The 26,114-nt window shown below is 43.0% G+C and overlaps 2 protein-coding genes across 16 annotated transcripts in view; one reads left to right on the top strand and one right to left on the bottom strand.

Annotated features, from left to right (window-relative positions):
- STAU1 (staufen double-stranded RNA binding protein 1) overlaps positions 1 to 19,198 on the top strand; it is a 73,264-nt gene extending 54,066 nt beyond the window's left edge. For 6 of the 12 annotated variants that reach the window (XM_053246487.1, XM_053246483.1, XM_053246478.1 and 3 more), the window contains 9 exons: positions 946 to 1,176; positions 1,721 to 1,864; positions 11,385 to 11,531; positions 12,454 to 12,526; positions 12,854 to 13,170; positions 15,617 to 15,739; positions 17,494 to 17,579; positions 17,704 to 17,760; positions 18,167 to 19,198. In XM_053246487.1, coding sequence (XP_053102462.1) covers positions 946 to 1,176; positions 1,721 to 1,864; positions 11,385 to 11,531; positions 12,454 to 12,526; positions 12,854 to 13,170; positions 15,617 to 15,739; positions 17,494 to 17,579; positions 17,704 to 17,760; positions 18,167 to 18,254 — 1,266 coding nt within the window. In that variant the 3' untranslated portion in view covers positions 18,255 to 19,198. The remainder of the gene's footprint in view (positions 1 to 945; positions 1,177 to 1,720; positions 1,865 to 11,384; positions 11,532 to 12,453; positions 12,527 to 12,853; positions 13,171 to 15,616; positions 15,740 to 17,493; positions 17,580 to 17,703; positions 17,761 to 18,166) is intronic. The other 6 variants (XM_053246488.1, XM_053246484.1, XM_053246490.1 and 3 more) reach the window with 3 other exon arrangements.
- Positions 19,199 to 20,800: 1,602 nt separating this feature from the next.
- LOC128324601 (retinol dehydrogenase 10-like) overlaps positions 20,801 to 26,114 on the bottom strand; it is a 22,713-nt gene continuing 17,399 nt past the window's right edge. For all 4 annotated transcript variants that reach the window (XR_008306970.1, XR_008306969.1, XR_008306971.1 and 1 more), the window contains 2 exons: positions 24,525 to 24,656; positions 20,801 to 21,701 (listed from right to left, as the gene is read on the bottom strand). Coding sequence is in view for 1 of the 4 variants with exons in the window: in XM_053249373.1 (XP_053105348.1) it covers positions 21,599 to 21,701; positions 24,525 to 24,656 (235 nt within the window). In the remaining 3 variants the exon portion in view is untranslated. The remainder of the gene's footprint in view (positions 21,702 to 24,524; positions 24,657 to 26,114) is intronic.

The raw sequence follows: 26,114 nt of genomic DNA, 5'->3' as shown, positions 1-26,114 counted from the left end.
TGAGTTTGGAAGCTGAGTGATTGCTTGCTTCTATGGACAGGTGTCTTTTATACAGGTACTGTAACAAGCTGGGATTAGGAGCACTCCCTTACAGAGGGTGTTCCTCATCTCAGCTCATTACCTGCATATAGTGAAAAGACACCTGGGAGCCTGAAATCTTGCTGGTTGATAGGGGATCGAATACTTATTTCCCTCACTACAATGCAAATCCATCGCTGACTTTTGGGCACTGGGCTTTTGAGGGTTTGTTTGTTGTTATTCTGTCTCTCACAGCTACAATAAACCTACCATTCCAATTATAGCCTGGTCATTTCTGTGTCAGAGGGCAAACGGACAAAATCAGCAGGGGATCAAATACTTATTTCCCTCACTGTATATAAAATATTTACAAAATGAAAAATTTGCACACACACACCCCAACAAACCTATGTATGTTCAGAGCCAAATGTAGGTTTTAGCAGCATTTGTTCCTTTTCTTGCAAACTTAATATTTGGGTATTTGCTTAATATAAGCATGGATGCATGCCAATATTTAGTATGTTTTAATTTTTGTGAAATAAAAATAGTGAAGAGTAATTTCCAGATACTTTCTTTTGCAGAATTAAATTAGTTGTAACTTTAAAATGTGGGTATAATGCATGTCCCAAAAGATGAAGATCTCAAATAGAACAAGACTGCCAACAACAACAACAACCCACCAATGAAATGCCTAAAGCATATAAACCCTTCTGGGTTTATATTTTTTTAACTAGGGGTCATGTACTGAGTTCTTTAAAATATATACTAGGAAGTGGCTGTCAGGAATGCTGATCCACTTATCCTTGTTCTCCCCCCTGCCCGACCCCCACCAGCACAACTGAATGCAGTTTAGTTCATGTGAGTGAAGTTTGCTACAACCATTGTACCTTACCATTTTTAATAAGTGTTTATCACGCTTTCACTCAGTTTTTCCCTCTGAAACAGGTGACCCGCGAGAGCGGTCCCCCTCATATGAAGAGCTTTGTAACAAAGGTATCTGTGGGCGAGTTCATGGGTGAGGGAGAAGGCAAGAGCAAGAAGATTTCCAAGAAAAATGCGGCCATAGCAGTCCTAGAGGAGTTGAAAAAACTGCCACCTCTTCCTACAGTGGAGAAAATGAAGCCCCGAATCAAAAAGAAAACAAAATCAATAGTCAAGGTGAGTGAAATACACCAGCCCAAGCCATGGCTAGTGTAGAACTAGAAATTCTAAACTTTTCTAAACCTGATGAAAGTAAGGATGTAGTCTTGTGCTAGAATGGAGACCACTTCTGTTTTCACCTATGGCTTTCAGAGCTTTGTATTCACTGTTGCAATGCCAAATTAGTGATGCTGCCATTTTGGTAAGGAAACTATTTACCTAAATTCAGATTCTTCCGTTGTCTATGTTGTTGCTTTCCTCTCTCCTCTGCACCCAAAGCCACGTGCCCATATGTTAACTCCATCTTAGAGGCTTGCATATTAAAAGTTCCCTGTGTGTTCTGCCCTTGGTAGTCGTGTGTGCACTTTTCAGCCGTCTTGTAACAGCCTTGAGTAGAAATGGGATGTAATGTAGTGAACTGAGCTCAGCCAGTGGTGGTAGTGCCCCTTGATAGTTTCACATATACCGGGTCTCTTTAAAACATGTTCCTAGAGTCTTTACTGTGACTGTCCTGGAATTGCTCTTAGCAGCTGTTGTCTGATTTCTGCTTTATCTCCCTCAGCTTCAGACGAGCCCCGAATATGGCCAAGGTATGAATCCTATTAGCAGACTGGCTCAAATACAGCAAGCAAAGAAAGAGAAGGAGCCAGAGTACATGCTCATCACAGAACGTGGGCTTCCAAGGCGCAGGGAGTTCGTTATGCAGGTTTGTGCAGATCTCGGCACTCTGCTTTCCTATGCAATGCAGTCATTTGGGGCCTAAAATGCATTGGCACATTCTGTTTATGTCAATTTCTATACTGCTTTTGAGTCGCAAGAGGTCCTCAAAGCACCTTACAATAAAATCGCCACAGAATGCTTCAGCATCTCAAAACAAAATATCCCAGCATCATTTCACAAGTTCTTAGCCTGGTAGAATAAAAACTTCTTTTTCTTAACAATTTAATTTATATTAAACCAAAAAGGAAAGAAAGTCATATGACATTTTAAACTAACATATGTCTATATTGCAACAAATCTCATCTTAAATTACTCCAAATAACATAAATGGTTTTACATTATCCTGAGTTTTATTGTTCCAATAATTAATAAAAAGAGATTTGTTCAAAAATGGTCTCATCTGCCCACTGCCTTCCCTCTCTTGTCCTAATAGCTAATTTTACCATACTGGCCCTATCCCATACCTTCCTTAAGTAATTCTACCAAGTTGGCCCAAAATTCTTTTTCTGGTTACTACTGATTCCCTATCTAGCAGTGGTTAATAAATGAATAATTAATTCCTGATCTTCCTTTAATACAGTTTTAATATTATAAAATAGTCAAAGGATCTAGAGGTAAAGGGTGCCCAGTGATTGCGTCAATGCTGTGTTAACCTGCTTCCAGAAAATCTGTTTGAACATTTCCAAAATATATGTAACACGTCTGCTCTTGTGCAACCACACCTCCAAAAAATATCCTGACATGCCAGATATCTAGCACTCAATCTATGTTGTGCTAAGTATCAACGTAATAATATCTTGTTAAAACTCTCCTTTTATATTTATATTTGGCATGTACCTAGGAATATTCCAAAACCAGGACCACATATCATCAGGAACAGCCATCCCTAAATCAGTTTCCCATTATGATTTGATAAGCATTCCTTTTTGTATCTAGCTGAGTAAGCAGTATATAAATAATACTTGGCCCTTTTTAAGTCCTCCAAGAATCAATAATTCAAACTGGGTTAACTGAATAAAAATGTCTTTGCAGATGTAAAAATTGCAGTGGCTGAGTGAATGTCCTTGTTTACAGTATAGATTCACGTACCAGAAAATTATTCTGTCCCTAGTAGAAGTTAATCTTGCTTCAAGTGGCAGTGGCACCTAAATCAACATCTGTCTGGCAGATATTTACTATTGTGTATATTTAAATACCACTTCTCTGCTGCTGGATCTAAATCCTCATCTAATGTGGCTTATCCTTCCCATGTGCTCCAGGAGGCAGGACTGTGCAAATTAAGAGCCTGGGAAAGAGAACCCCACCCAGTTCTAGTCCTGCATCCTGCTCTAGAGATGGCCTTCTTTTTTCAGCCAAGCCATTTCTTCCTATTTTACTTCACTGCTATATATATTCTTATTCTTATTCTTCTTCCACGTTGTTGCCAGCATCTACTCCTCTCTTTAAACAAAAAAGAAAAACCTCTCTCCCCTTCCCCTTCTCCTTCTTTCTGTGTGTCGGCCCTCTGTGGTCCAGATGCCAGGCAAGATCTGGAATGTTTGGCTTCCCAAAGGAAAAAAGACCTCCTCCTCCTCCAAGACCCGCCCTATGACCGCAAGCACGCCAACGACCCATAGGACCTCACTGGCGCTCTTCGAGGGAGAAGGAGCCTTCAATCCTATGGAAGGCCCATGGGGCCCATCTGCTCCTCAGCCTGGGCCAAGGCACAACTGGGCCTCACTACCAGTCCCAATGGATCCTGGAATTCTGACAGTCTTCATTACACCACTGCCACAGCCTCTTAATGACCCAGTGGGGGTGCAAGGCCCCGAGAGGGGAGAGCTGGTCTTGTGGTAGCAAGAATGACTTATCCTCTTAGCTCAGCAGGGTCCACCCTGGTTGTATATGAATGGGAGACTTGATGTCTTCCCTCCCTGGCATCTCCAAGATAGGGCTGAGAGAGATTCCTGCCTGCAGCCTTGGAGAAGCCACTGCCAGTCTGTGTAGACAATACTGAGTTAGATGGACCAATGGTCTGACTCTATATAAGGCAGCTTCCTATGTTCCTAACTGCCCACTACATGGCCTACTAGATGACCGTGCTGAGCAGACTCACTTTCCCCAGCAGCGCCTTGTCCATAGCCATTGCTACCCGCAGGCCCAACAAGTCCTCTGACAGGAGCACTCCTTCCCCCTGCTGCAGACACTGGCCAGCAAAAACCCAGCACTGCCACAGAAACCCCACAAAAAGAACCAGGGAAGGCCCGACTATGGTGGGAACGGGGCTCCCTCCCAGCCACTCCCACCAGCGCTCCCTAATGGAGACCAGGACAACTAAACACCTGATGCACCACCAGAACTGGTAGGTTCCACCGCCAGAACTCACCCACCCCCTCTTCCCTGACCAACTGATCCTGCCAACAGCCCCTATACCTAACCTCTATACCTCAGAAGTTCCACCAGCCTAGCAGGTATGGTTACAGGGGATAGTTAAGTCACTCCAGCAGTGACACTCTAAAAACTCTAGGAAATGGGCAAGGGACAGAGACCCCTTCTCTTCCTCACCCTCCTCTTTTTCTAGCTCTCCTAAAAAGCATAAGAAAAAACCTAAGCATATGAAAGCTTATAAAAATATAAAGGCAAAAAGGTCTAAAAAGCCTAGGAAAGCCAGAGTGCCTCAAGGCACCCAGTCCAACTCCTCTGCCATTTTGGAGTATGACTCTCCAGATCCCCATCCCAGAGGACCTGAACTGGACCTGCCTAACCTGGAACCCATCCTTGATCTTGAAAATCCTGATACGGTCCCAGAGAACCTAGGCACCCCATCCCAGGGGCAGAGAACCTCAATTTAGAAGCAGACTCTGGACGGGGAGAAGAATGGCCTGATGACCAAAACCTTCTCAAAATCCTTCAAGCTTTTTCCACCAAATGACTTTACACACTCTTTTTTTTACTAAGGCTATCAAAACACCTTGGGCTCCAGCAGACAGCTGCACCGGACCACTTTCCACCATCCCAAGAAACACTGATTTTTCCAGTGCCCAAACATGATCTCCTGTTCCCTTCCCTGATTATTTTGTGGACACAGTTAACCAGGAATGGAAAATGCCTGCAGCTAATAGAAAGCCTACTCCTCTTGTTAACAAGTTCTATAGCCTTACTCAGGAGGCTTCAGACATGTTTCAGATTCTCCCTGCTCTCTGGGGCCATCCTCCATTGAGATGAGGACAGCTTCCTCGGAGACCCCATTGAAAAGCAGATGTAGTCTGCAATAAAGAAGGGACATGCTATCAATATGCACCTCTTCCGCCACATCCATTGCATGGACATCTCTACTTTGGGTAGATGAGCTAATCCCAGCTCCTCCATCAGTCCTTAAGTGCCAAAACCAAAAGTAAACCCTCCTGAAGATACAAAAGGCATAGGATTTTATAGCCAATGCCACATTGGAGTCAACCAGTTTCTCCTCCCACTCCACAGCTTCCATGGTGGTAGCAAGGAGAAACCTGTGGCTTAAACACTAGAAAGTAGACTCACCCAAGCACAAAATTGACAGCAGTTACCATTAAGCCCTCAAAGAAATTTTAATCAAAACCAAAGACAAAAGGAAGGTGCTTCCCTCAACCCCTCCCAGAGATAACAGATGACATCCACGAAGGTGCTTCCAGCCTTTTTGTTCCTTTCGTTCCACCTTCAAACCCCAGGATAGGGACCCCAGAGCACAACGTCCCTTCTGGAACAGACAGCAAAAACAACAGACATCGCTCCTACTTCATGGACTCCATAGACCTGACGGAGGTGTACCTACATGTGTCGATTTACCCAGTGAGCCACTCAACCCAGTGAGCTGCTCACCCCTCTACGGATACGTGGGCCATCATTATCAATACCAGGGCCCTACCATTCGGCCTCTCCTCAGTGCCTAGGATCTTCACAAAGTTTCTGGCCCCTCTCATTGCCCACCTTCAGCTGAAGGGAATGCGGGTATTTGCCTTTTCAGATGATCTCCTGATCCGATCTCCCTTCCTCTCAACTGCATGTTCAGATGTGACCAACACTCTTCAGACACTTTCAGAACACTGATTCCTGGTCAACTGGACCAAAAGTCACCTGCTTCTGGCCAACCAGATTCACTACCTGGGAGTTATAATAGACACCTCCTGAGACCACCTCTTCCTTCCCGCAGACCACATACAGGATGTCCTCCAGTTGATATGGCAGATAACTGCAGCCACCACAGTACCAGTTCTCACGCTGGCCAGGCTTCTGGGTCCTACCCCTCCAATGACTGTTGCTGGTGTCTAGCTTATGTTTCTTTTTAGATTTTGAGCCCTTTGGGAACAGGAATCCATCTTATTTTTTTATTTATTATTTCTCTATGTAAACCCCTTTGGACCTTTTTGTTAAAAAGAGGTATTTAAGTATCTGTTCTTGTTGTTATGATGGTGACGTCTCTAGAAGCAGTGCCCTGGGCACGCTTCCACCTACGCATGCTCCAGGGGTTCCTCCTGCCGTATGACACTTTGGAATGTCTTAAGAGATGACTGCACTCTACCCAGCTCCTCCACTTCTTCCAAGATGGTCTGTAGGCTAACATGCTCAAGCATCAAGCAGCCTTTCCAGCAAACTTCTTGGCCACATCCTCCACACAAGGTTTACATTCTCATCCTCAGCACAAATGCTTCCTCAGGTGCCTCATTACTTTCACCACTAACTGTACACAGGCTTCTATCTTGAGACTTAACTAAAGTTCTATGAGTGCTGCATAAACCACTATTTGAAAGAGACAGAGTGGTATCGATCTAACGGTTTCAAACTAGCCTTTCTAGCCATCACATCAGCCGGACGTGTTTCAGAATCATTCGCATTGTCCGCCGATTCCAATGTTTGTTCCCCCGACACCTGACTGTGACCCTTCTTTTTTACCTGAATTGGCCTCCATATTTCACTGCTCTCAGGACATACAGGTGAAACTCGGAAAATTAGAATATCGTGCAAAAGTCCATTAATTTCAGTAATGCAAATTAAAAGGTGAAACTGATATATGAGACAGAAGCATTACATGCAAAGCGAGATAAGTCAAGCCTTAATTTGTTATAATTGTGATGATCATGGCGTACAGCTCATGAAAACCCCAAATCCACAATCCCAGAAAATTAGAATATTACATGGAACCAAGAAGACAAGGATTGTAGAATAGAACAATATCGGACCTCCGAAAAGTATACAGTGTACTGTGCTTGATTGGCCAGCAAACTCGCCTGACCTGACCCCATAGAGAATCTATGGGGCATTGCCAAGAGAAGGATGAGAGACATGAGACCAAACAATGCAGAAGAGCTGAAGGCCGCTAATGAAGCATCCTGATCTTCCATAACACCTCATCAGTGCCACAGGCTGATAGCATCCATGCCAAGCCGCATTGAGGCAGTAATTGCTGCAAAAGGGGCCCAAACCAAGTACTGAATACATATGCATGCTTATACTTTTCAGAGGTCCGATGTTGTTCTATTCTACAATCGTTGTCTTCTTGGTTCCGTGTAATATTCTAATTTTCTGGGATTGTGGATTTGGGGTTTTCATGAGCTGTACGCCATGATCATCACAATTATAACAAATTAAGGCTTGACTTAACTCGCTTTGCATGTAATGCGTCTGTCTCATATATCAGTTTCACCTTTTAATTTGCATTACTGAAATTAATGGACTTTTGCACGATATTCTAATTTTCCGAGTTTCACCTGTAGTTCTCCTATCTTTTTGTCCTAAGCCAGTCCAAGCCCTAAAAAAAAAGCTGGCATTTCCTTGAAGTATGACATAGTCTGAAGGTGTACCTTTCCCATATGGCTCCATTTCACTCCACAGACACCTTATTCATTTCCCCCTCTTGCTATGGGTCAGAAGATTTCTATCACTACCATCGCCAGATGGATTAAGGCTTGTATCGCACTAGCCTATGAGGTACAACACTTATGGTTGTCTCTTAACATCACAACACACTCTGTGAGATCAGCAGCAACATCGGCAATGTTCTCTACTATTGCACTACTTTTGGAAATCTGTAAGGCAGCCACCTGGGCATCGCCTTCTACATTGACCCAACACAACAAGCTCGACTTCCCTCTGCTCTTTACAAGCAGCCTTTGGCAGACATGTCCTTCAATGGGTTCTTCTGCCCCAGTAGATGCTGACACTCCCATCTGGGGTTCTTGGCTATGGTATGTCCCACGTGAGATGTCCTCTTCCAGCAGCAGAGAGAGAGAGGAGCATTTGTTTGTTTGCTTGTTTGTTTGTTTGTTTATCTATCACGTTTTTATACCGCCCAAAACACAAGTTCTCTTGACTCACCATGAAGGCTTCCTCTTGCTGCTGGATTTGAGGACATCTCAACCCACCCGTCTGGGCATCTGCATCTACTCTTCTGGTGTTAGTTTTCCTCTTGTTGCTTCTCTCTGTACCTTGGACTTGGCTACTACAAATTGGGTGGGGTTCTCTTTCCCAGGCTCTTAAAACGCTTCTTAATTTGTATAGTCCTGCCTTCTGGAGCACGTGGGAAGGATAACACACGTGAGTTGTCCTCAAATCCAGCAGCAAGAAGAAGCCTTCATGGTGAGTAACCAATGCTCCTTTTTCAACAGAAGTTCTCAAAATCAAATTAAGTTCACATTTAAAAAAATAATTAGATGGTTCCCTATCCCAAAAGGGTTCACGATCTAAAAAGAAATATAATGTAGACACCAGCAGTAATTACTGGAAGATGCTATACTGGGGTTGGATTGGGGACAGTTGCTCTTTTCCTGCTAAATAGAAGAGAGTCGCCACTTTAAAAGGTGCCTCTCTGCTTGGTTAGCAGGGGGCTTGTGGAAGCATGCCTGCCCTGCTTGACTCTAGATTTGTGGCTTCTTCTAATGCTAGGGTTTTCTCTTGCCCACACTATCCTTGGTGGATGTCATCTACTGCTATATTCTGGGTTGGCTAAAGTTTTCTGACTAGTCTTCAATAGCTGTTCCATCTTAGAGTGCCTTACAATAGTCAGACAGCTGGTAGGTTGCCTGGCAGTAGCAGCTCCTTATGTAATGCTGGGCATGCCATGCAGGTTGTACTAACATTTGCATGGCACTGTCCTAATTTCACTTTCAGCATCTTTATTTCTGTGAGCACTAAATGTTGGTTAGCTACTCCACACCTTTATAAAAAATTCATTTATTCTATCCTATATTTTTGCTGTGTTGTGCTATACACTACCCCCAACTTCCATCTCTGGGTGGTTTAGAGCAACATAAAACAAATTAAAACAGAAATCAAAACCTTAAAATAATTTAAAACTGCAAGTCTAGTTAAAAAGCTTGGCTGAATAAATGTGTCTAGAGACTTTTAAAAAGTTGCCAGAGATGGGGAGGCTCGTATTTCAGCAGGGAGCATATTCCAGAGTCTCAGGGCAGCAACAGAGAAAGCCCATCCCTCTGTAGCCACCAGATGAGCTGGGTGGCAAATGCAGAAGATCTCAATGGGCAGTGGGGCTCATAGTGAAAAAGATGTCATCTTAAATACCCTGGGCCTAAGCTGTTTAGGGCTTTATAAGTTATAACCAGCACCTTGTATTTTGCCTGCAAACATATTGGTAGCCAGTGTAGCTCTTTTAATTAGGGGAGTGATATGGTCTCTTCAAGATGACCCACAGACCAGCTTGACTGCCACATTCTGCACCAACTGCAGTTTCTGGACTAGGTACAAAAGCAGCCCCACATAAAGTGCATACTCTGTTTAGAACAATAGGAAAAGAAATCTGAAGTCAAAGATCCAAGTCAGACTTTAGATATGAATTTTTACCTGGGCCAGTACAACAGCTTTCCACTTCACTTGCATGCTTGTGCAATAGTTTCTCCAAAACTAAAATCAACTCAAAAATTGACTAGTGCAGTGTTTCCATAAATAACGTAGCTTCCACCTTCACTGGGGTTCTGCCTGCAGAAGTGTTCAAGAGGTGCTAGGAGCACTTCCTGGCCTAAACCAGCAGTCAGATTCAGTAGACATTCTTTACACAAAGTGAAATAACCCTGAATAATTCATTTGGACTGATGCTGCCTGAATTTTCTTCCCAGCAGTAGAACTTTTATTCCAGAAGAGCTACTCTGCTCTATTTAAAGAGCTGTTTTAAAGGCCATCTCTCAAACCTTTTCAATTTTTATTTATGTAATAGGCAAATTATTTTTTTTCTGTGAACAGCAGTCCATAACAACTTCCTTTTCTGGACCTCTGCCCTGAATTCCCCTTCCTTGTTTATGTCCCCCAGTTCATTACAGAGGTTTGTAACAGACAGTGAGTAGTTCCCATAACCATGCCTATCGATGATTCCATCCCCTGTTCTTATTTATCCCATCTTTTTGCCCCTCTTTCCACTGACACCATCTCCAGACTCCTTGATTGGATCTTCATTCATATCCTTAAATGATGTATTCTTCAAGGTTTCAGGATGAGTGCTATATTTTAATTCTAAAATATACTGCCCAGAGACTTGCGTTTTGGGCAGTATACAAATATGTTAAACAAACAAATGTAAGCTAGTGAATGGTTTTCCATGTCATGGTTTTCCATTCACTAATGGTTTTCCATCCACAATGGTTTTCCCCATGGCACTCTATGGATGCGAAAGCTGGACTTTGAAGAAGCAAGATTTAAAAATTATTGAAGTTTTTGAACTTTGGTGCTGGAGAAGACTTTTGAGGATACCATGGACAGCCAGGGAAATAAAAAAAATGGATCATAGAACAAATCAATCCAGAAATTTCTCTTGAAGCACAAATGACCAGGCTCAAACTATCATACTTCAGACACATTATGCAAACACCCAGCTCCCTTGAGAAGTCTATAATGCTGGGGAAAGTTGAAGGAAAGAGAAGAGGACGACCAGCAGCAAGGTGGATGGACTCGATTACGACAGCAATGAATGCACCACTGAGAGACCTGAAAGGCCAAGTTGAAGACAGACCATCCTGGAGAGAATCTATCTATGTGGTTGCTAAGAGTCGACATCGACTTGACAACACTTTATCAGTCAATCAATCAATCAATCAGTGAATGGCTGAGGTTTCCCAGCCAGCTGATGATTTATCTCTATCCTAAAGCTCTGTATCTTGAAATTGCAAACATGACATGGATAAAGCAACACAGTGCAGTAGTCTCAGTGAGCAGATATTCTTCAACCCCTCACTTTCCTTCTTGCTAGGAAAGAGGCACAAAATCCTTTGTATTTGCAATCATGTTTTGGTGGTACTGTACTCTGAAGATTGCTGAATCTAAACTTATTAGGAGCATTAAAACAGAATGCCCTAGGGAGGTCATGGGATACAGATTGCCTGCAATAAATGGTATTTAGGCAACTGGCATAAGTTCATCTCCACTTAACTTGACTATCCTGTCAAGCCATATTTCAGGATGGATACATTGCTAATGAACATCTGCTTGGTTTGCCCCCTTTATGTAAAAGGGGTACTTTCCATTTACTGTTGGTTTCTTTTGACTTTCAGGTGAAAGTTGGCATGCATACAGCTGAAGGAATGGGTACCAACAAGAAAGTAGCAAAGCGCAATGCAGCTGAAAATATGCTGGAGCTCTTAGGATTTAAAGTCCCACAACCCCACCCCCCAAAACCAGCACTAAAGACAGAAGAAAAGGTAAGGAGTTCTAAAGCGATGGCCGTAGCACTTCCACAGATGGGGTTGAAATTGTCAGTTGTATTCTGATGAATACCTAGAATCCATTATTTGCAGAAAGTGGGGTGGGGTGAGGGTGTGAAACAAATAAAGGTAAAGTTGTGACCTCGAGTTGATGTCAACTCCTGGCGACCACAGAGCCCTGTGGTTGGCTTTGGTAGAATACAGGAGGGGTTTCCCATTGCTGCCTCCTGTGCAATATGAGATGATGCCTTTCATCTCATACTGCCCAATATAGGTGTTTTCCATAGTCTGGGAAACATACCAGTGGAGATTTGAACTGGCAACCTCTGCCTTGCTAGGAAAGCCAGTTAACAGGGTGATGATTTTCAATGGGAAGAGAGGGGAATTGAGTCAACTTCAGTTTCTTGGCTTAGAAGAGGACATTGTCCTATGCGGTGCATGGTGCGTGCAAGTTTAAAGACTTGACATTGGTGTAACAACTACAGAGAAGCCAAGGATAGTGCACTTTGTTTTTCAGATTGCCTGGTTTCTAGTACCTTCTTATGAGTGTGAATAATTGGAATTATCAGCACAGTATCTTGGTCTTTAGTTGGCTGAGGGTTCCTTGCCAGCAATTAACCACCTGCAAGATTGCTTTGTGTACATCTCAGTAGGGTTTTCCAAGCTGCACAAGATGCCTGTCAGAAACATAGCACTGTCTGTGCACTGGTGCTTTTGACAGAAGTCTTACCTGTCTGGGTAATAGGATGCCCTTGGACTGTAAGGAGTTTATTCATTGATACTGAGGAAATGAGTGACAGAGATTAAGAGTGAGACGGCATATTAAAGCAAATGTTTTTTGTTGCTCTGAAAGTATTAGTACTCTCCATTTCTAGGATACAGTGGAATAACAAGTCTAGTTTCCCCCCCCCCCCTCTAGACGCCAGTAAAGAAGCCAGGCGATGGAAGAAAAGTAACCTTTTTTGAACCTGGCTCTGAAGAAACATCAGCTAGTAAGTAACCTTTATTTTTTCTTGCATGCAGTTAAAATACTTTGGGCACGACAGATTATTTGAAGACTTTCAAAATATCGCTTTATATCAGAAATACCGTACTTGCATAATTTACCAATATTTTCAGCTGTGTTTGAGATGTTTTTTAAAAGTTCCAAGTTAAATGTTTTGGTTCCGTAAGGAGTGCCACCATCCCACTGAAAGCCAAAATTATTTTGGATGTCAAAAATGGAAGTGACTTCAGGCTTAGTGCTCAGTGATCTGCTTGTACCTGACCAGTCGTTGCCAGTTAATAAAGCTCTACTCCTTTATTCTGTCTCTGCATAGGTAATAAAGAGGACGAGTTCAGGATGCCTTATCTCAGCCATCAGCAGCTTCCTGCTGGCATTCTTCCCATGGTCCCAGAGGTTGCACAGGCTGTAGGAGTGAATCAAGGACACCACACCAAAGAGTTCAGCAGGGCAGCCCCCAATCCTGCCAAGGCTACAGTGACGGCCATGATTGCTAGAGAGCTGTTATATGGTGGCACTTCTCCTACAGCTGAGACCATTTTAAAAAACAGCTCCTCCGGCCATGTACCCCATGGACCTCTCACTAGACCCTCCGAACAGTTGGATTACCTTTCTGGTGTTCAGGGAATCCAGGTAAACTGGTTGCAAGGAGAATACTTTGGTGCCTTTATGTAAGGCTGGTATTAAATCTTGTTCCGCAAATCCTCCTGGAACAAGATATCTACCCCTCTCTTCTTTGGGGCAGATGTTATAGGCCTGAGGTGCAGCTACTGCTGTATTGCACATTGCACATGTACAGTCTACTTGTAGCTCATCTACCTGGCACTGTGACTGCATTTCACTGTGGATGCACTGTGGTTTGCATCCAGGCCCTCATAAGTCTCTTTAAAGAAGGCAGAGACTTTCCTAGCTGAAGTGGCTTGGCTGTGAATTGCTTCCTTTGTTGATAGGCCATGTGTAGTCAGCATGTGTTTGATTCTTCTGATGCCCAGTTGCAGAAGTGGACTAATTTACATGATCAGGGAAATCATGCCATGTACCTTTGGCTGGAGCCACCTAATGGTGCAGCAGGGAAATGACTTGACTAGCAAGCCAGAGGTTGCTGGTTCAAATCCCCGCTGGTATGTTCCCCAGACTATGGGAAACGCCTATATCAGGCAAAGTGATGTAGGGAGATGCTGAAAGGCATTGTCTCATACTGCACGGGAGATGGCGATGGGAAACCCCTCCTGTATTCTACCAAAGACAAACACAGGGCTCTGTGGTCACCAGGAGTCGACATCGACTCAACAGCACACTTTGCTTTTACCTTTTGCTGGACACTTCGTCTCTGAAGCTGGAAGATTAATGTGTTCCCCCATTTTTAAAAAAGCATGTAGCATGTCAAGGAGAACACTAATCAAGAATTTTCTGTGTGCAAAGAGCTTTTTTACCAGGTGGGACATCTTAACATCCAACCTTTATTTGCTCCAGTCCAACAAGAGCTACAATACAACTATTTGCTTAACATTTCTGCTCTGCCTTTTGCTCAGTCGATTTCCCGAAGCAGCTGTATAAAAATGACTTTCAGTAACTCTAAAAGTAATACAGCCAAACCATCCAGCTTATGCAAGGCCAAATGCTTACTAATACTCTTTGCCTCACTCCAAAGGCAAGAAGCAAAGGGGCAAGGTGAACCTTCCTCAAGAGGAAAGACCATAATTTATATGCTGTGACCAAAAAGATCCTGTCTGTAATGCCTACCTGCTATGATTCTCCTTATGGTGGAAGCAGAGTTACGTTTCTGAGGTTGATCTGAGTGTGTGAGCAGGTTCCAATGGATGGAGGAGATCTTTCTGGCATGATTCTTATATAAATAAGGTCACATCAGCCACTTTTTCAAAGTCTAAAATCATCAGAAGTTCACTCCCTTGCATATCGTCATCCTTTTTTCTTGTCACCATCCACTAGTCCAGTTGGGGAGTCTGGGGTGCTCTCCTCTCCACTCACAACACCTTTTCTTCTTTCTTTCTAAAGAGAGATACTTGGATGGAAGGGATGGACTAGGAGGCACCTCTTACTTCTGCTCTAGAGCCAGTCTTTCTCCTAGACTCTTGTAACTCAATGTTTAAAACTCACTGCTACTTGATTTTTAATGCCAGTAGGTTATCTAGACATTGGGAAGAATGTAGGAATATTGACTTTTCTCCCGCAAGGGGCTTACAGTCTCCATTGGATGTGGAGACAGTTTATTTATTTATTTATTCATTCATTCATTCATTCATTCATTCATTCATTCATTCATTTCTATACCACCCTTCCAAAAATGATTCAGGGCAGTTTACACAGATAAATAACAAATAAATAAGATGGAACCCTGTCCCCAAAGGGCTCACAATCTAAAAAGAAACATGAGATACACACCAGCAACAGTCACTGGAGGTACTGTGCTGGGGGTGGATAGGGCCAGTTACTCTCCTCCTGCTAAATAAAGTTGGGGATTACTGAATGAATAGCAAGGATGGCATACATTTGGGAGTTGGGTGGATCAGGGAAGATGCTGAAGTGAGACTTGAGAAGAGAGTGGAGGGAGAGAGGAAGTGGTTTCATGGACTGTTCATATAATAAATGACTAAAGCTATTAAAATATGGTCTGGTTTTCAGTGTAGATGCTGCTTTGTTACGAAAGAACCAAGATGGACAGGCCGTGGTTTTGTGGCTCTGATCATTACTGTGATTGACACCATTTTGGGTGTTTAGAAATGGGTCCATAGAGGTTGTTGGCTTATCTTATTAACCATCTGCTATTTATGGCCACACACAGACTCACTCACTCACTCAGGTTTTCCAGCACATATAGAAGGCTTGAGAAAGGTGAAGTCTTCTCTCATGTAGTTCAGTTTGGACAAGAATTGAAATGGCTGGGGTATCTCTCCTGCTGCAAATCTCACCTTTTCCAAATCTCAATGCAAGTGAGAGCTTTAGGGACAGGATCTGTGCTGCAAGGCATTCTGCTTGTCAGAGAGTCAGAGGGCACTCATTTTGGTGAGAGGATGTATGGATGTGGGTTTGGAAATAACTAAAACTTTCTTTTTCTCAGGTTGAATACAAAGATTTCCCCAAAAACAACAAGAATGAATTTGTGTCTCTCATAAATTGTTCCTCTCAGCCACCCCTGATCAGCCATGGAATTGGAAAGGATGTGGAATCCTGCCATGACATGGTAAGAACATGAAGTCTCATCTCAGCTGATTTACAGAAAGCAACTGCAGCCAGTGGTCTCAGAGCAGACACCCAGTGGCAGGTGAAGGGAGGCCTGCTGCTGCCCAGAGGAAATCCCTCTGACTCCCCTGCGCTGCCTCTTGTCTGCTCCAAAACCTCTGATGCCTGGCCAGCAGTATTGCTATTCCCACGTCATGCCATAGTTGCCAGACATCCAAGCTGCATTCTGCCCATCTTGTATTTTTTGAATGGGCCTGGAGAGCATCAGGTTCTGGGTCTGTTCCAGAAATGCTACGCGGCAACCTGAAACAGTGGTTCTCATCTTGTTCGGCAGGAACTCTACCCTGTCTCTACTGTACGTTTGAGGACTGACAGTTGAATGTGTAAATCTTGTCTCAATGGAAGCCAATCTTCATATATATTTCTTCAAGGCGTACCCATCGCTCTGCTCTGTTAATCTCCCTGTTCGATCGCTTCAGGAACTTTTCTCAGACCGTCAGAATTGGATGGAAGCCAAGCACCTTTTGTGGAACTTTCTCAAATCATCGAGTCTCTTTGAGCGCTTATCGTTTTTGTTTTCCTGTAGATTTCCAGTAGGTGGCGTTTGTGGGACCTTATGGTCCTGGCACGCCATTAACTCCTACAAGAAGAAGAAGAAGTACCTGTCGCTAATCCCATGTGTGGCAGCTCTCACGAGAGTTCGTGAGCAGCTGCCTGGAAAGCAATGGGGATGGGAGAGAAAATGCCAGTGGGCGGGGAAGGAAAGGGAAAGTGGACTGGGAGGGAGAGAACGGACTGGAGCTGAAGGGGAGGATGAAGATGGGGAAGAGAGACAGGGAGAACTAGGGGCGCAGATGCTCTGGATCAGCTAGTTATGTGAGATTATATGAAAACTTTCTCTTGTGCTATATCTGTAATGGCTCCCTTATGTTTAAGTCATCAGTTGATGAACTCAACCCTCAGGAAGACCGAAAGGTCGTTGAGGGGCAGAACAATCTGGGATTCTCAAAATACTGAATGATGCTCCCCACACATGTTGCACTTATGAGCTGCAGGCAGTAATTGCTCAGCCTTATTGTGTGCAACATATATTGGTAGAAGATTGAAGTGGTACGGCCATCGCCATTTAAAAGTTGCTTGCACACAACCAAAATACTGTTTGCAGGAGAAACTGCCAAATCAACTGAATCTTGACCACTGGGCAAAATCTTCTTCCAATATACTGCATAGTTTCTAATAATAAATAAATAAATAGTTACAGAGTACCTATTCAGTTAATGAAGTGCCCCTGTAAACATGTGCTGGTCTTTTTACCTGTTGTAGACACACCTGGCACATGCACTAGTGAGACGCAAAGCAGCACAAGTGATGGTGCTCCTTTTCCTTACTTCTGCCGCTATGTGTCCAGTCGAACTTCTGCAGCTTTCCCATAGAACCTCAAGGCTTGCTGCTTGGTCATCTAAGATGACTCACCCAGAAGTTACTTAGTCAGGCCTAGATTAGCCATAGGAAAAGCTTTTCATTCTCCACCACTGAATCTGTTTTTCCTTCCATTAGGAGCACAACACAGTGTTCTTATCTGAGGTATCAAACTCTGTGTTGGAGAGAACTTTTCATCGCTGTGTGAAGACTGATTTTAGCCAAGTTCTGAACAATTCAAATTTGTATTGCTCAGTACTGTTCCCATTATATGCAATAACATATGCCCAAGTGATATAACAATGTTAAGTGGCGTCTTTATTCTTCTTCCTCCAGGCTGCATTAAACATCTTAAAATTGCTGTCTGAGTTGGACCAACAAAGTACAGAGATGCCAAGAACAGGAAATGGACCAATGTCTGTGTGAGTGGAAACAATTGAACTTAGCTAGCATTTTTACTCCTTTTAAAGGTTTTTTTTCTTTTAAAGCAGCCCCAACTTTGTGACACTCACAAGACAGTTTCACAAAAATATTATTTGCCTTTAGGGGAGCGTGTGTTTTTACTCGGAGAGTTACAAAAATCAAGCAGTGTCATCGCCTTGGGTAAGGACGGGAGAGCAGGCTGATATCTGGGGTTGTACTTCTTCATGATGGTCTTATTTTGGCTGCCTACCACAAAATGTTCTGCCATTCATAGATCTGTGATGTTCTGCTTGTGGCAACACATTCAGAACATTAATTTAAGCATCCCGCGCTCAGGGAATCCTTGATAGGACTGTCGATCATAGCGTCTGCTTAGCAGAGCAGGTTTCTCTTGCCAGAAGCAGCTTAATTGCATTGCTGGCAGCACATTTGGAGCAAATGGATCGATACAGTAGTGGGGGTTTGCTGATTCAAAGCAACTGTGTTTTGACATGAGTTTGGAAGATCTGTAAGTCTGAGTGAATGTTAATAGAGCTAATGCAGAACGGGACTCTCTTCTGAACTGACCCTTTCTTCCTTTCTTTAGATGCGTGAAACAAGAAATGGAAAGTGACCCTCTTCTCAAACCGGCTAGCTCAAACACTTTGGGACAAACACTGGACACCACTGCCTAAACAGGCTTGACTGGACCCAAACCTGAAAGCACCAGAGAAAATCAAATGCTTCCTAACTAATGTAACCTAACTGTTTTAGAGTGCTACAGTTGTCACGACCTACTGTAGTATCTAAATCATAACCGTTGCTTTTCAAACAGTGATAAAATTTTTAGTTTCATTACATTGTTTTGAATGACACTATAAATTTTTCATTTAAAAAAGAAAGTTTCTTAATTGTACCTAGAACTATAGCACAGTTTAGAAACTTTGTTGTCTGACACATTTACCTATGAACTAACTTGGGAAGATCATATCCATGTATGTGTTTGTTTTTTTGTTTTTAATGAAATTGTAAAGTTTCACTGGAAACAAATTGTGTGCCTGCCATTTGATTTAAAAAAAAAAAAAGATAAGTCAGAAGTTAGGCAAGCCTGGCCTAACCATCAAACGGTTGAATAAATAATTATTCATTTTAGGAATTTTAAACTTTATTTGATCATTTTGATTTCTAGAATATTTTTTCGGGGTGGGGAGGGAGGGAGGGAAACCTGAATGCAACAGAAGTTTAAATGGACGCTAATCTTTGTTTTAAAAAATTGTGTGTGTGTGCCTGTATATAAAGGCACACAAACTCAGTACAGTACAGGATATGATCTCAATGTAGTGCATATAAAACTGCAGATTGATTTTCCTTGAGTGCTTTATACTGTTTAATTACATCTCCATGTAGGGCTGAAAAAAATTACCTATGTTTCTATATAAACTGTGTTGCTTTTGATGTTGTGTTTATTGCACACAGCAATGTGTGCAATAAAGTTTTTGCATATGGTCCAGGTAAAGCACGATAGCCTTGCAAGTTAAGTACTGCTTCAGTTCATTGTTTACGCTGGAATTTTTTCTCCCCATGGAATGTAAGTAAAACGTAGTGTTTGTCACCAATAAATAGTAAAAAAAAAAGAAAAGTGGTCTTTATCCTTGAACTTCTCAGGGGCTGGCTTTTATGTGCTAATGGCCAAAAAACTAAAGCATCAGTTCACAGTTGGTCATGGACATGGTGGCAAATATCCAGACTGATAACATACATAGAAGAATGTTTTGCCAGGTGTAACAAGCAAGGGGCCGTTTTTGCTGATCTCCCCCTGCCCTCTTTTTGTCCCCAAAATAAGTCCCAGAGGATTGCGGGGCCTTCAAGGATACACTTTCAGGAAGGTGGAGGACTGCAGAGGAAGATCTGCAAAAATTAATGCTCTCACTCCGCATACAAAACATTCTTCATGTTGTTGGATGTTGGCCAAGGACCATAAATGTAATTTTACAAAAATCTGAAAGTTCCAAACTGACAAAAATAGGATATTCAAAGTAATATGGGGAGCACATGTCATTTGATTACCAAGTACCCCCAAGAGAAATGCCATATAAATACTAATATACTTCATTTTATCTTAGGAATCCTTACAACAGTCCTGTACAGTACGCCAGGGCTGTCCTCCTTGACCAAGACCACCTGTGCACTTGGCCACTAGCTCCTTCGCACCCTGTACCATGATTTCCTCCAGTGTATTGATTTCAGAACTTCAGGGGGCTTTGATGTGCATGGAACTGCTCCCACCACTGATGTAAATGAGGAGCTCCTCCCTCCACAGAATTCATGCGTTCTTCACAGCTCCCTCAGTGTTTAGATCTAGCCTAGGGCTTTGCACTGCCATGAACTTAGAGCAGTCAACATGCTTGTAGTAGCCTGAATTTGAAACAGCAGGCTGACGTGAAGACTGCTCTGCTACATTTCTAGGTGTTAATATTATATAAAACACTCACTTTATTTTTCTCATAATGATAAGAACTTTCTGTTAACCGGAGCTGGGGTAGATGTCATATGTGAACCATATTAAATGGGATCCAAACAGTCCATTGTTGGAACCTGCCACAGAGACTTCATGCCTGCCTCTCCCCTTAATGGGATTCCCTGCAAGGTCCATTGAAATGAGCAGAGGGCTGGATACTCTTATGGATTCTTGTGTTTGTCCCTAGCATAAAAAGCATTGAGTTACATCCAAATCCTTTCCCTGTAACATGAGCAGAAATCACTGCTGGTAGCATCCAGATATGTGTGGGGGAATTTTTCCTAATTTTCAGCCTCACTGCCATTTTAAACACTGTTCTTGAGGGTCTTCAGTCAGAAGAGAGCACAGGGAAAATATTCTCTGCTGTTTGTATATGTGGTTCTCTGCCTCCCATTGTAGTAAAGTTGGGGGTTTTTTTGCACATGTAGAATTAAAAATGCTGTGTACATTAAGTTATGCTCCAATTTTATATACAGCTGCTTAATAAGAGTCTCTCTAAGCATATGGCTTGTGTAAATCTCTCGGCTTAGCTAATATTGAAGAGTCTCCCATTTGTCTTGGTATGTGTACACACCATGCATCATGAGACCTAAAAGCACCATACAAGTAATGAGTTTCCTCTTAATCATCTAGCATTTGGTATCAGTTTAATATATTTGGGTATTGTGTTCAACCACAAGCTGAAGTGTGGTGTATTGTGTTTGCTATGAAGAAGTAGAGGTAAGATGGGGAAAGTATGATAGTTTTATTTCCATTGGCTTAATCCTTTGAGCAAGTGGGTTATAAGATCCAAGGAATGTATTTGACCCTAGCCTGCTCCTTTCTGTTCTGTCATCTGAAATGATCAGCTAGAAAATAGTTCATAACTGAAGTGTTATCAGGGGAGTTTGATACAATACACAGAGACTCACACATCTGAGCCATTTGTTTCAGGCTGCCTCAAAACCTGACATCAGTTAACTCAATTTAATTTAAATCAGTTATCTCCCGGATAATAGAGGGCAGGCTACATTCCATGTTTTATTGGTATCTAGAGTAGACAAGCTCTATTAAGCCAGCTTCCTGGAAAGCTCTTTCACCTGAGGACAGAATGCCTCAAAGTAAGGGTGGCTGAGGTGCTGGATTGGCTTATTTATTCATCAATAACATGTTTCTACCTACCGTGTGTCTCTGTGGAGCTGAAATCAAGTGGTTCCCAACCTGGGAGCCACCAGCTGTTGCTGAACAATTCCCATCAGCCCCAGCCACAATGAATTGCAACAGCTGGAGGGTCCCAGGTTGGGAACCACTGCCCTAAGTGTTTTGATCAATCCGCGTGAGCAGATATTGGGAGGAATTTCCCTCCTGCTGCTTGATCGCCAAAGGCAAGAATGCTCACAGTCTCTGCCTATGTTCATCCCACAGTCCCACCCCTTAAACAAGAATGGTGTGTTCTAATGGCTCCTATGCTGAGGACTGCAAATAAGGTGGCATTGTCCAGCTGTGTCTGAATCTAGGACTAGAAATGCTGTTTCATGGAGTTCATCTTCTCGCTGCAAAATGGTGACCATCTACGTTTTGTGGAATGCACTTGTCCAATCCCAAGAATTTCTGAACAAGAACTTGAGCATCCCAAGGAAGGAGTCTGGAGAAAGAAAAGCAGGAAAAATTGAGCTTTTGTAAAAGTATCATCATTACTTACTATAATATAAAGGAAGGTAAGAGCCCAGAGGCCAATAGGGTGGCACACAACCCGCTTGTCTCAAGCCTTTTAAGTTTATTTATTTATTTATTTATTTAATGGATTTTTATACCGCCCCAAACCAAAGTCTCAGGGCGGTTCACAATAATAAAACAATACAAATAAATAAAACATTAAAATCAATTAAAACTCCAAAAAGCTGCCTAAAATGAAACCAATTTACAATATTTAAAATTACAAAAGCTAAAAGGCATAGTTTTTTAAAAAATGAGCCTTCAAAGATCTTTCAAAAACCGTTAGAGAGGGAGTCTTATGTCAGCAGGAAGCGCATTCCAAAGTCTTGGAGCAACAACTGAGAAGGCCTGTCCCTGAGTGGCCACCAAATGACTTGAAGGTAGCCACAGACGGGCCTCGCCTGACGAACGCAGTGGACGATGGGGCTCATGCAGAAGAAGACGCTCTCTTAAATACCATGGGCCTAAGCTATTTAGGACTTTATAGGTTATAACCAGCACTTTGTATTTTGCCCAGAAACCTATTGGCAGCCAGTGTAACTAACTCCTGTAATATAGGAGTAATATGGTCTCTTTGAGTTGACCCGGAGACCAACCTGGCTGCTATGTTCTGTACTAATTGTAGTTTCCGGACGATATACAAAGGCAGCCCCACATAGAGCACATTGCAGTAGTCAAGTCTGGAGGTGACCAGCAAATGTACTACTGTTCTTAGGTCATGAATCTCAAGAAACGGACGCATCTAGAACAGGCAGGTCAATATCGTTTCCCCGAGTAATGACCCCGCACAACAAGTACTTGCGTCTTGTCTGGATTCAGTCTCAGTTTGTTATGCCTCATCCAGCCATAAATGAGAGCTGAAAACTCAGAGAAGAGACACAGGTCCTCAGTTCTGTGGTCAACTGAGAGCATGGTCTAAGGCAGAGGTGGGCAATGGCTTGCCAACTGCTGTTGAACAGCAACTCCCATCCTCCCCTGCCACAAAGCTGGAGAGCCAAGGCTGCCTACCCCTGGTTTAAGGGCACACAATACTGCCCCCTTGCTGAAGCTAAGCAGCTCTTAGTGTGGTCAGTGCCAGTTCTTAATTCTGAAAAAGTACCTCCATGATGATTAGTATCTTCTTAAGCTTCCTTCTACCACGCCAGACTATTAGTTCATTGTCAGTGGCTCTCAGTTTTTCTGGTGGTGGTATTTCTCAGCCCTTCTTGGAAATGGAAGGGATAGAACCTCCTGCATGCAAAGCAGGAATTCTTGACACTCAGCTATGTTTCAAAGAAACAGCTCCAGAATCTCTCAGCTGAGTCTGTTTGAAGGCATGCATTCTAGATTGCATCCATTGTGTTAAACTGCATTTTGGACACTGTCAATAGTTCTTAAACACTTTGGAAAGAAGATTTGCTTCCTGTAGTGTGCATGCATTTGTCTCACTACTGTCCTGCTGTTGCTGATCAAACAGGTTTTTCAGGGACTTGCTAGACTTGATGAGTGAAAACTTTGCAAGCTGTGATCCATCTCTCAAGCCACCTTCAGTGCTCAAGAAAAAAAAATTGATTTGGATCTAAAGACAGGAAGCTGCCTTGTAATGAGTCAAACCACTTGTCCATCTAGCTTAGTATTGTCTACATAGACTGGCAGCAGCTTCTCCAAGGTTGCAGGCAGAAGCCTCTCTCAGCCCCATCTTAGAGATGCCAGGGAGGAAACCTGGACCTTGCATGCAAACATGCAGGTGCTCTTCCCAGAACAGCCCCATCTGGTAAGAGGAATATCTTACAATGCTCGCAAGTAGTCCCCCATTCAAATGCAATCCAGGGTGGACCCTGCTTAGCAAAGGGGACCTTTCATGCTTGCTACCACAAGACCAGCTCTGCACTTGATTACAGGTTTTCCATTTTGGTGGAGAGGAGAGACTGCGTTAGTGCTGTTTTGTGAACTCTGGTGCAAGCACTAGTGGAAGACGTCTTGCAGTGTTGCACCACAATCTGTTGGAGGGCTGTGCTGCAGTACCAACCCGTAAGTAGCTTTTAGAGCATACACATTCTAGTGAGCTCCAAACAGGTTGTACAAAATTTGGCACAAGAGCTCACGCCAGTTAAAACAACTCTTTATATGGGGTCAGTTTCCGAAGTTGGAAATGGCCATTCTGCGAGTGCAAGAGGCCTTCTGCTAACCCAGGGGATGCCAATCCAGATGTTGCTAAACTACCACTCCCATCATCCCCAGCTACAACTTACTGTGGCTGTGGAAGGAATAGTTCAGCAGCATCTGGAGCACCTCTGCTTGGCAGCCACTGGGCTAGCAGAAGGCCTCTTGCAAAACTACAATGCCCATCACCCCAGCCACAATTGTAGCTGGGGATAATGGGAGTTGTAGTTCAGCAGCATCTGGAGTACCACTAGTTGGAGTCCCCTGGGCTAGCAGAAGGGCAACTTTGGGTCCCAGCCATAGCGTGGTTCCAGCCTAACACTCTTTTCAGTCCAGTTCACTGCACAGCCTAATGCCAGCATAACCCTGTGCAAGATGGCATTCTTGTTTAGCTAAACTACAGGTCATCTATAGGTGCAGCCCAAATTCTCTTCCCATCCTCAATCGTTACACTGGAAGAACTAGTGCAAAAGTGTTTTTTGCTCTCCTGCATAGTGGTGGTTTTTTTCCCCTTGTTTGTTTTTTACATGACTACAAGCTGCATATTTACAAGATTTTACGTCACATCAACAGAAGCCAACATGCCTGCACTTCCAGAATGGTAACTTACTGTTTTGAAATAGCTGCCAGGTACATCAGTCTAGGGATGCAGATCATGTGCCGATTACAAAGTATTCCTTGCACTGCTGTCTTCACACAACGGGCTGGCCATAAGGGAGGAATCAGGGTTTTCAGCTCTTGCCTAGAGGAAAAAAACCAAATGTTATGAGGAGAAAGGAAAAATAGGCCACATGGGTGAAAACATGCTCTCCGGCATTTACGAATACGACTAATACTTAGACACAACTTTTCAAAGAAATTCCCAAAGCGGTTTACATAGTTGTAAACAATCAAATAAAATGGTTCCCTGTCCTTAATGGGCTCACAATCTAAAAAGAAAACATAAGATAGACACCAGCAACAACCACTGGGGGGATGCTGTGCTGGGGGTGGATAGGGCCAGTTGCTCTCCCCTTGCTCAATAAAAATAAGAATCACCACTTTTAAGAGGTGCCTCTTTGCTCAGTTAGCAGGGGTTTCTCTGCAGTCCTAGGGACTAGTAGTGCCAGTACAAACCCCTGGCCACTCAGCACTCGATACACTGCTCCATCCCTGGCAGCTTGCTACTCTTACTATGTATTATTAATTATTTAATTAGCAGGTGAGCCCTGCTGTTGACTGGCCAAAGTCATTTTGTAGATTACACTCTTAGGAAAGTTCAAGAAAATATATATAATAGAATTTTTGGATTAATGTGCTTGCAAAAAGGAAGTAAAGGAGCAGTTTTAGATTGGTAGGATTTCGACTTCAAACACTACTCAGTTTGTTGAATAATTTTGAATAAACGTACATAGTAAATTTGAATCTAAGTTCAGCTTCTCTTAGGCACGATGTCATTTTTGAATGATTGATCTGATTGTGTGTTAAAAATCTCTTGAGAAGAAGAACAATTAAAATATGATTGTTACATTCAAAATTTCTTCTTTATCCCCCCCCCACAATTATTTAAATCTTTCACTCAATATAAGGGTAAAGTGTGCCTACGAGTTGGTGTCGACTCCTGGAGCCCACAGAACCCTGTGGTTGTCTTTGATAGAATACAGGAGGGGTTTCCCATTGCTTCCTCCCGCGCAGTATGAGATGATGCCTTTCAGCATCTTCCTATATCGCTGCTGCCCAATGTAGGCCTTTCCCATAGTCTGGGAAACATACCAGTGGGGATTCAAACCAGCAACCTCTTGCTCCCTAGGCAAGCTACTTCCCTGCTGTGACATTTGTTGGAGATGAACTTCCAGCATCGACCTTTTGCACCAACTGTCCTAATGACCACTGGGGGCATTGGGAGTAGAGACAGTGAGTCACAATCCTTCCTTTCCTCCTAGAGAGCAGATGGAAACATCTCTCTCTCTCTCCTTACCTATCCACTATGTAGTCCTTTAGATTAGAGATAGGTCTTTCCTATCGAAGTGTATTTAACCAATAAATATTTAGTGTTTAGTCATACAAGGATCTCCATGTCTTTTCTTTAAATAGCTGCAATATCCGAACCATCCTCTGCTACCCACTCTGTAACTGGAGTGTGTGCTCATTCCTTAGTGTTCTGCTGTTTTACCTGTTGTGGGTAAAAATCAACAACCTCTAACAACATTAGGCAGCTTTC

The sequence above is a fragment of the Hemicordylus capensis genome, chromosome 4 (genome assembly GCF_027244095.1).
Source record: "Hemicordylus capensis ecotype Gifberg chromosome 4, rHemCap1.1.pri, whole genome shotgun sequence".
In the NCBI taxonomy this organism is placed as follows: Eukaryota; Metazoa; Chordata; class Lepidosauria; order Squamata; family Cordylidae; genus Hemicordylus; species Hemicordylus capensis.
The sequence above is the reverse complement of the archived record's forward strand: the minus strand, read 5'-3'. Positions and strand labels throughout refer to the sequence as shown.